An 11,064-nucleotide genomic window follows, 5' to 3' on the forward strand; every position below is an offset into this window, starting at 1 on the left:
AGTGAAAAACACAAAGCTTGCGAAAAAATAAAATAAAATAAAAAATAAAGAGAAAAAAAGCAAGTAGAAAAAGCCAATAACCCTTTAAACTAAAAGGCAAATGGTAAAAAGGATCCAAGGCTTTGAGCATTAATGGATAAGAGGGCTCAAAGAAATAAAACCCTGGCCTAAGCAGCTAAATTAAGCTGTTCTTAATCATGTGCTTGTGGCGTGAAGGTGTCAAGTGAAAAACTTGAGACTGAGTGGTTAAAGTTGTGATCCAAAGCAAAAAGAGTGTGCTTAAGAACTCTGGGCACCTCTAACTGGAGACTCTAGCAAAGCTGAGTCACAATCTAAAAAGGTTCACCAGTTATGTGTCTGTGACATTTATATATCCGGTGGTAATACTGGAAAACAAAATGATTAGGGTCACGGCCAAGACTCATAAAGTAGCTGTGTTCAAGAATCAACATACTAAACTAGGAGAATTACTAACACTATCTGAATTCTGAGTTCCTATAGATTCCAATCATTCTGAACTTCAAAGGATAAAGTGAAATGCCAAAACTATTCAGAATTGCAGTTGTAAACCCCACTATAAGAAGAGACATGAGCTTAATCGAACTCTCATTCTCAAGCAAATTCACATCCTAAGCTTATATTAGTTTTGGTTGCTTGAGAACAAGCAACAGTTTAAGTTTGGTGTTGTGATGTGTGAGCATCTTTTCTATCTTTTCCTAGTGAATTTGCATCTAAATTGTTGAGTTTAATAAAGAATTAATTATCTTTTAACCAATATGGATGCTACTTTGAGTCTTTTGTAATTTTGTTTATTTTAGGTAGTATTCGGCAGAATTTGATGGAGTTTCTGCAGCACAAGAATCAAAGGAGATGGCAGCGAGGAGTGACGCGTATGCGTGATTTGGAGTTTTCCATGGTGACGTGTGCACGTGACTGACGCGTACGCGTGACTGGCGTATACGTGTGACATGCGCCACGTGCAGAAAACGCAGAAACCATTGGGGGTGATTTCTGGGCCCCATTTTAGCACTTAAGTTAGGTGTGGATCCAGTGAAGCCAAGTGGTCCCCACGTTAAAAGACGCAGAGTTGTTAGTTAATTTTGATTTAAATTCAAATTTGAATTTGAAAAAAGGAAAAGATGTTATCTAAATTTTAGATATTAGATTTTAAATTAATTAGGATTAGTTAAAAAAAGGAGAGACTTCTCTTCTATTGGGGAGGTTCCATCAGGGGGTGAGATTCCAATAAGGGGAATTCCATTAGGGAATTCTATACAAATTTACATTCCACATTCCATGAGCAACTAAACCTCCACTGTTAAGCTTAGGAGTTCTGTCTATTTGTATGGATTGATTTTATTTCTTTTTCTATTTTAACTTATGCATGGATTTATAATTTAAGAATTGTTTTCGCTCCTTATTTTATGAATTTGGGTGGAACGGAAGTATGACCCTCTTTCAATTTGAGTTCTTGTATAACTTGGAAAAGCTCTATACTTGAACAACAGTTTGAAAACAACTTCTCCTAAATTTTAATTATCTGAATTTAACAGGATACGTGACATATAATCCTTTTATTTTTTGGGTAATTAGAATTTTTGTGGCATATAAAGTGGAATTTGAACTTCACCCTCTAATTGGAATTAATTGACCAAGGAATTGGCTGTTGATGAATTTTAGAGGAGACTAGAAATGTCTAAGAAATTAGGGTCTAGTCATATACAGTTTGCCATGAATTAAATCCTGCATAATTAAATTAGTTAGTAAGAAAAGTTAATCTAGAAAAATAGATAACTCTGAAACCTTAACTGCCTTCTCAATATTTTATTCCCAACTTATTAATCTGCCTATCTTTAAGGTAGCGTTTGTTTGTAGAGACAGGACAGAACAGGACACTGAGACAAAGACAATAAGACAGAGACATTAAAAATTATGTTTTGTGTATCGTGTTTGGATAAGATGGATATGACACTAATGTAATGTCCAGTATTATGTTTGGATACATATGGACAAGACTAAAATATTATATAAAATGACTAAAATAGCCATGTGATTCTAAATTTTTTAGTATAAACTAATTTAATAAATAATGAGAGTACGTAGGAGTACAGACAGTAGGAACTTGAAAAAAATATTTGAAGCAGTAAAAAATTTTAATAAAAAATTATATAATAGTATTTATATTAAAATAAAATTTATAAATATAATTATTTTTTTTGAATTTATTATTAATATGTAAAAATACATATGGTTAATATTAACAAAAAAATCTGAGTTTGATTAATAAAAAATTTCATTTAGGTTAATAAGCCAAATTAATTTTAAATACAAAATCAGTTTTAAAAAAAATCCATTTTTAAATGGAAAAAAATTAATTTTTGCACATAAAAATCTATTTTTATTTAGAAAATTAATTTTTTTTCTAAAATTTTATTTTTCTTTTCAAAAAATTAATTTTTCTTTAAATTATATAAAATCAATTACAATTTATAAATTATTTTTTAGCATTTTAAAATATCAATTTTACCTTTATAATATTTATCTTTTAAAAGTCTCCAGACTAATTTTTTTTGTTATTATTTTTATTACAAATCAAATAATATAATATAAGGTTAAAATGATGTTGAAGTAAGAATGATAAGAAAAAAGAAATTATCCAGTCCAATAAAAAATTTTATAAAAAGGAGAGAGTACCTGAGAAAAAAAGAGAAAGAAAAAGAACGTAGAGATAAAAAAAGAGCATGGAGTAAAAAAATACTTTCTGAGAATAACGCAAAATAGGAAAAATAAGAAGGGGTAACAGTGGAATAATAAAAAATAGCACTATGGACAAAAAAGAAAAAAAATTCATAAAAACAGTTCGTATCCCTCTTCCAAATCCCGTGTCCATCATTGTCCTTCGTAGAAGAGTGGACACAAAAGTATAAAAAATTGTCCCGGAGACAATATGTTCAGTTTCCATGTCTTTGCTTCCAAACGCTTTTTAAGAATGTACTGTCCATGTCTCCGTGTCCTGTCTCCGAAAACAAACGCTACCTAATATTCTAAATTTACTGTTAATACTTTTGAACTTCCAAACACTATTTTTTGTTTGTCTAACTAAGCCTATCAAACATATTGTTGCTTAATCTATCAATCCTCGTGGGATCGACCCTTACTCACATAAGGTATTACTTGATACGACCCGGTACACTTGCCGAATAGTCTGTGGTTATAAATTATCGCAACACTCAGCATGGTAACAGTGCCTGCATAACTAACATATATGGTCCCAGGAAAGCCAAAGGCAATCCTAGAACTTTCGACAATTGAATCAATCTTATAAAACATAACTAAACCAAAAATAGCTTAGGCGAATAACTAAGGATCTTCATTCTATCACCCTCCTTTCCATCTCCTCCGAACCTCCCGACCACCACTGGAACCATTTGTTTGAAATATAGATATTACATTCAAGGAAATCATAGAATTCAAATACAACAGATAAACAGGTAGCATGTAGTTTATGCGATTAGTTAGGCATTCCAAACAAAGCACACCAAACAAACACATTAATGCATATGATGTATGCCTGCCCTATGGTTGATGAGTTTCATCTGTCGGATATATAGCCAATCTGACAAGTCCTGGTAGCTAATCATTGGACTATCCATCTGTCGTGCATCCCCAAAAATCTCAAATCATAATCATATAACACACACCGATGTATATCCACGGGGGCGAGCTCATCTAGAAGTGTCCAGCCACACTTATGACATAGGGTCAGAGAGTATCGAGTCTCAACGTGAAGCACGTGGTGGTAAGCCACTGTTTTTACCCATGAAAACTCGTATCTCAGATATTTGGATGTGTAACAAACCACATAATAAACAATAATCATATAATCATTTTCAGCCATAATTCATTTATTAATACATCCATCCGGCTCAATACATAAGCAGTACTTTCGTCATTATCATAAGTGAATTCATATCATCATTAACAGCCATGTTTCATCATTAGCTTTACCGCTTTCTTCACCAACAGATTACCTTCCTCACAACCTTAATTATACTCCACTACCCAAATTCCACCTATCAGGCTTTGAACAAGAGTAAAAAGGATTTTGAAAGCTGGAGAAACGCATTTAGAAGCAAAATCAATGTTTTGAAAAAACAAGGGCTTGCATACGCGACCCCTTGCCCGCGTACGCGAGATGTGCAACCCCAAACGAGAACTCACGTTACGTGTCAATCTTTGCGTACGCGCCCCTGCAAAAATTTGACCTCTCACGTATGCGTACACCTGCTCGGGTATGTGAGACATCAAACCCAAAGAGAATGGTCGCGTCGCGTGCGAGGCTTGCATACGCGAGTTATGCAGGGTGGCCAAAATGTTCAAATATTGCAGAATTTTAGCTTTGCATACCAAACTTCCAACACGTATAACTTTCTTGTTTTAAAATATTTTTCATCCGTTCTTCAAACAATATAAACCTCTCAAACCAAATTTTCTTTCAAGATAAGTTTGATAAGATTTGGAGGTCTGGAGGCTAAGTTATGCTCTGTCACAGTTGTCAAAAATAAAAGATTTCATTAAGTTTACAGACCATCAACTTTCAAAACATACCAATCTCAAACCTTTCAAAACCAAACCAAACCTTACCATAACAGCATCAAACCTTCCTCAATCATATTTCAATCTCTTTATTCCTCCCACAACCCATCGATTCACCACTTTTCATCAATTTCAGTTCAATAATTCAAGTTCACAATAATATTTCAATATGCCTCATCAATTAGCACTATCAAGTGTTATCTCAACAACACAATAAATATGACACCAATAACAACTTCAAATTCACTAATTCTTATACATACCAACCAATGTCATATACAAAGTCACACACATAATTCGTAAGAGCCTCAAACACAACTTCCAAATCACTAACTAACATACATATTACTTAATCTTAACAAACAACAACATCAACAATTCAATTCAATTCCTATTTTATGGTCACTAACATAAGTTTCCACGACACATTATATTTTAGATACAAAAAACCGAAACCATACCTTGACTGATTTTCCAATAAACCCGGAACACCTCAAGTATTCACCGCACCATAAGCTTCTCAACCTCAGCCCCTCCCCAAAGGACCTAGCCTCCAAAACTTGATCTCAAGCTCCCAATTCCTCAAATTGACTCTATCCACAACCAATTTTTAATCTAACATCATAATTACCACTATAATCAATATGAAATTCACTAATTCAATATTACACAAAGAGGTTGAGGGTGCTTACCTTACCCACAGCTCAAGTGGGCTAAATCCGACAATATTCGCAAGTTAATTCGAACCTAAACACTGAAATCAAGCAAAATTTCAACACAATCATACATTGAATTTTCAAAATTTGTGGGAGGAGAAGAATGGAACTAAAAAGTGGATTTCATACCTAATCAAAGATTGGGCTTTGTAGAACTCGACGCTGCGGTCGCGTGACCGCAAACGATGCGACGATCGGTACTCTGGATCAGAAGTTATTTGGATTTGAATATCTAAGTGAAGGTTTGTGTTTTAGATGGTGTTCTTCCCTTCCCTTGGCTGAGCTTCAGTGTTTCAGCATGCATGAGGAAGAAGCGAGCCTAAGCTCATTCAATTAAGTGGGTTGGATGGGTCTTGGCTCTATTTTGGGCCTGGTTCGGTCCAATTTTAGGTAAAATTATTTAAAATTTTTATTGGCTATTATTCGTTAATTATACGGGATTTACAATGTGCAGTAATAGCATCAAAAAAATGTGTGCGCGTGAATATAAATAATTTGTATAAACTTGTATCGAAAAATAATTTGTAGGTGGAGAGTAATACATTTCTAAAAACTCATTAGTTTCTTTCCTACACATATATACAAGAACTAATTAAAATGTATTGATGTTAATTAAAAAAATGTAGTGCAATGAAACTAAATGAAATATTAGAAAAAAGATAAAAAATATTTATATAATAAATAAAATTAAAAAAACTAAAACTAATAAAATTTACATATAAAAAATTAAAATTTAAGAAAGAGTCGTTGCCCCTTTTCCACTTCCACCACTGATCTGATCTGGTGATAATATACGTATCTATTCTGAACACAAATGAAAAAGACATACGATTCGAAATCTAGTCCTCATTCAATGAATCTACTTGAAGCAGCAATAATCATACAAATGAATTCCTTAAAATCTCCCCAATATATTTCCAAAATAAAAACTATGTGAAAAATATCTTGGCACTAATGCTTTCTACTATATTAAAAAAAATACATATTTAGTGTTTATAAAAAAGTTTAATTATGTTATTATAGAATATTTGATTTTTTTTATATATAATAAATTTAATTATTTTATTATGACAGATAAATTTAAATTTTTTAGTAATTAATTACTTTATTAAAAAAATATAAAAACCAACATATATAAATATAAATAAATATCTAATAATTTATTTGATAACTAATTTTTAATATTCATTATTTTTAGTAGCTACTGTTTGTGTTAATCTTTTGAAAAAAATATTTAACGTGCGTCAAATACATTTATGAAATAGAATGATGCCTTTCTCACATATATTTTAGATCGAGTTAATAATTAAATTAGTTTCTAAAAAAAGATAAAGTATTTTTTAAATTTATTATTAAAAGATTTTTTAATTAAATTAGTCCTTTAAAATTGTGAGTTAATAATATTTGTCTTTCAGTCACTTTATTATTAATAATTTTTTTTAAAGATTGATGTTATAAAATATTAATTGATAATATATATAATATTACATATGTCTAATTAGATATTATGAAATATATCTATAAAAATTTATTAATTTAGTCATTTTTTTAACTTAGTGATTAAATTGATAAATTTTTGTAAACATATTTAGTCAACCTTTAATTAAACATATTATGTGTCGTGTATGTTAGATATAATTAATTCATAATTTTTAAAAAAATAATTTAATTAAAAAATATTTTAAAGATAAATTTAAAAATTAATTTATCTTTTAAACACAATTTGACTATTAACCCATTTTACATCAAATACAATAAGTAATATCCAAAACGGGATCTCAAAGATCTTCTTTTTGTGGCTTCGGACATTTAATTATTAATTTGTTAATTTTTTATTATTAATGTGTATTTTGGCAAATAAATGTATAAATCTTTTTGTTAGTTTACACCATTAATTAGTAGAGCTGTCTGACATAATTCGTTAGTCCCTCTTTAAAAAATTCTCAAGAACCACTTCATATGTATACATTTTTTTTCCACGTTAATATTAATCACACAAAAATAAAAGTAAAACAGAAAAATATAATAATATATACGACATACATATATTAAGTATACAACAAAATCAATCATTAAAATTTTAGTTAAAATATAAAATATATATTAAAAATAAATTAAAATATATGTATTTATATATATAAATATATGATGATTAATTTTAATATATCATATATTTTTAAATAATTACATAATAACTAATTTTAATAAATAATTTTAATGTGTAAATAATATTTTTAAAAATCAATATTATTTTATATTAATTTGTGGTAAAAAGCCTTGTGATTTTGTATAACGTTTTTCTTCTAGAAAGAATGAATGAACTTTTCGTTTAAGAAATCAATAATTGGAGAAATGAAACAAAGTGAGTCACCTACCACAAAAACTCATTCCTACTTACTCACACACTCACACTTGAAAGTAATATATCATCACAATTCATCATCATCATCATCATCATCATCGTCTTCATCATCATCATCATCATCATAGCATAGCATAGCACACAGCCATGGGAGTAGACATCGACCAAGCTTTCGTCCAAGACCCACAACACAGACCGGGTCTCTCCATAACTCAAGCTCAAGGAATTCCATTGATCGACCTCTCCCCAGTAACAACAACCAACCCTTGTCCTTCTTCCATGGACGCGCTGGTGAAGGAGATCGGAAGCGCATGCAAGGAATGGGGATTCTTCCAAGTTATAAACCACGGTGTTTCCATCTCTCTGAGGGAGAAGCTTCAGGAAGCTTCCAAGAAGTTCTTTGCACAAAGCTTAGAAGATAAGAAGAAGGTTAGCAGAGATGAAACGTCTCCAAGCGGTTACTATGACACTGAGCATACAAAGAATGTTAGGGATTGGAAGGAAGTCTTTGATTTTCTTACAAAAGATCCAACCCTTGTTCCTCTCACTTCTCATGAATCTGATGATAGACTCGTTCAGTGGACTAATAAATCTCCTCACTATCCTCCAGGTTTCAGGTATTTTCATCGCCATAAAATTAAACATATTTAATTTACTTTTTTATTTCTCTTAAAAATATAGATTAAGTTTAATACACTTTACATATTAATATAAAATATTTTACATGATTATATAATTAATTACGTTCATTCTTTTAAATGATTATTATTTATATATTTAATGTAAATATAATTATTTTTGTTAATATGATTAAATATAACGGTCAAATAATATATCTAACAATTAAAGAAAATAAAGCTTTTTAAACATATTATTTTAAAAAGGTTTATTTACTTGTTGTTTTCTATAATTTTATTAAATTTATAATTATATTTTTATATTTTTTTAATTAAGTTTTTATATTATTTTTAATTTGTTTGATTGTGAAAAGAAAACAAAAAACCAAAATTCAAATTTGATATATTCTCTATATTTTTTAAATTATGCAAAAAAAAAAAAATTCGCGTAATGAAAAGGTTGACTGAATATATTAGTTGCAAAAGTTCCAAAAGTTTAATTTCCCATAATATCTTAGTTTTGTATTTGTTGCGTGAGAGATAGAATCCAAATACAATTTTATATGTCAATTATTTAACATTAATTTCTAGATATTCAAATAACGTGACACTTTCTCTTTACAAAATGATGTTTAGAGATATAATTAAAGAGTATATTGAAGAGATGGAAAAGCTAGGACGCAAGTTGATGGAGCTTATAGCCATGAGCTTAGGCCTTGAAGCTAAGAGATTTGAAGAATTCTTTAAAGATCAGACCAGCTTTATCAGATTGAATCACTATCCTCCATGCCCTTACCCTCACCTAGCTCTTGGTGTGGGTCGACACAAGGACCCTGGTCCCTTAACCATTCTTGCCCAAGATGATGTTGGAGGGCTTGAAGTGAAACTCAAACACAAGACGGACCAAGAGTGGGTCAGAGTGGAACCAACCCCCAATGCTTATATCATCAATGTTGGTGATATTATGCAGGTACTAATTAGTGCCACTATAACTATAGTTTAAACTCTATATTGTGGAAATTTTTTGTAGGATATGCTGCTATACGTACTGTGGAAAATTTAAATTTATATCACTTAAAGAATAATTTTACTATATTTTTTCAAAATTTAAAACGTAATAAAAATAGCTGAATATTAGATATAATTTTTTTAAACGTAATTAAAATATAATTAAAATAGCCGAATATATATTTTAAGTTTGATAATTCTATGGCAAGTAAATATTCTCTTTTTTTTAATGACAAATCTTTTTAAGAAAAATGAAAAAGAGGTTTAGAAATTAAATTTTATTCTATTTTTGGTAAGTATCTTTTAAATAGTTATCTAAAAATTCTTAATTAGATCAAATGCAAAATTTATTTATCAAATACAAAAGTTGTTTGTTATTTGTTTAAAAAAAAATAATTATTTTTGTCAAAGTTTAAAATCTTTTAAAGTCTTATTTTAAAATTTATTTCTTTAAAGATTATTTAATTATTTTTATCTCAATGACTTATTTTGTGATTCATTTTTTTAAATATTATTTTTTTCAATAACGTTCTTAAAAAAATTAAAAAGAAAAGGGGAAAAAACGTATTTTTTCTTCCTAATTTATGAATTATTGAATGCTGTGATTAGTTAAGATGAGGTGGTTATACTTTAGGATTACTATTGTTTGGTGCAGGTTTGGAGCAACGATGCATATGAGAGTGTGGAGCACAGAGTGATGGTTAATTCAGAAAAAGAAAGGTTTTCAACTCCGTACTTCTTGTTCCCTGCACATGACACGGAAGTGAAGCCATTGGAGGAGCTAACAAATGAGAACAACCCTCCAAAATATAGGCCATACAAGTGGGGCAAGTTTCTTATCCACCGAAAGGACAGCAATTTTCAGAAACAAAATGTGGAAAATATCCAAATTCATCACTTTAAGATAGCTTAAATAAATTGAATAGAATTGAAGTGCCCACACATATATGTACGTATGTATGTTTGAATGTATATATATGGCTCTGCACTTAAATAAGGCATAATGTGTTGGGCAAAATATTCTTGTCTATGTTATTATGCAATATTATGGTACATATAGAAGACACGTCTCATGTAAAATTCGTTTAATTAATGGCTAATTAATTCATAAATGAAAAATTATGTTAAAAAATAAAAAATGTGATTTTTAAGGTTTAATATGATAGAAGAAATTGAGATGAGAATTTCGATATCAATTTTATAGAAATCGAACCAAGATTTGATCGAACGGGCCAAATTAGGCAAACCGAACCCATATTGGGCCCTTGCCCCAACTAAACTAAACCTAAAACTCTAATTTTCAGCATTCTCTCTCCTCACTAACACTCATTCACGCTGAAAAATGGGAAAGGGAGGGGAAGAACACTCTCTCAAAGTTCTATCTCTCACTTGATCTTCAAACCACCATTACTTTTGATTTAGAGCTTCAATTGTCGCACCGTTTGCGGCCACGCGTTCACCGCAGAGAGCTCTACAAAACCCACTACTTTATTTTTGAGGTAAGTCACGAAATCATTTCAATTCTTCATCCCTTAATTTCGAATTTCATGGAAAAAAGTGTTGAGATTTTGGGCTCTTCGATGTTATAGGACCCAACTCTCTTGAAAGAGAAGATTAATCTTTTCTCCTTGAACCTTGGGTGTGGTAAGATTCTCAATCCTAGTGGAATTTGTTGTTTTATGATGTTTGTGTATTGAGTTGTTGAATTGGATGTGATAATTGTGGCTTAGGTAGTGTGTATGTGAATATTGAAGCTTGATTGAGA

General features: G+C 30.3%; 1 protein-coding gene across 1 annotated transcript; it reads left to right on the top strand.

The window, feature by feature from the left end:
* The first annotated feature begins 7,668 nt into the window (after positions 1-7,668).
* LOC107469555 (jasmonate-induced oxygenase 2) lies at positions 7,669-10,385 on the top strand. The gene is made up of 3 exons (XM_016088930.3): positions 7,669-8,291; positions 8,928-9,261; positions 9,955-10,385. Exons 1-3 carry the CDS (start codon positions 7,822-7,824, stop codon positions 10,210-10,212), a joined length of 1,062 nt encoding a protein of 353 aa, XP_015944416.1. The 5' UTR covers positions 7,669-7,821; the 3' UTR covers positions 10,213-10,385.
* Positions 10,386-11,064: the final 679 nt, after the last annotated feature.

Source organism: Arachis duranensis, chromosome 10 (genome assembly GCF_000817695.3).
Source record: "Arachis duranensis cultivar V14167 chromosome 10, aradu.V14167.gnm2.J7QH, whole genome shotgun sequence".
NCBI classification, from domain to species: domain Eukaryota; kingdom Viridiplantae; phylum Streptophyta; class Magnoliopsida; order Fabales; family Fabaceae; genus Arachis; species Arachis duranensis.

Excerpts from the sequence above, each read along its gene's own strand:
- LOC107469555 (XM_016088930.3), top strand. The coding sequence starts at position 7,822 with ATGGGAGTAGACATCGACCAAGCTTTCGTCCAAGACCCACAACACAGA. Across the intron at positions 8,292-8,927 it reads CACTATCCTCCAGGTTTCAG|AGATATAATTAAAGAGTATA; the intron begins GTATTTTCATCG and ends AATGATGTTTAG. Across the intron at positions 9,262-9,954 it reads ATGTTGGTGATATTATGCAG|GTTTGGAGCAACGATGCATA; the intron begins GTACTAATTAGT and ends TGTTTGGTGCAG.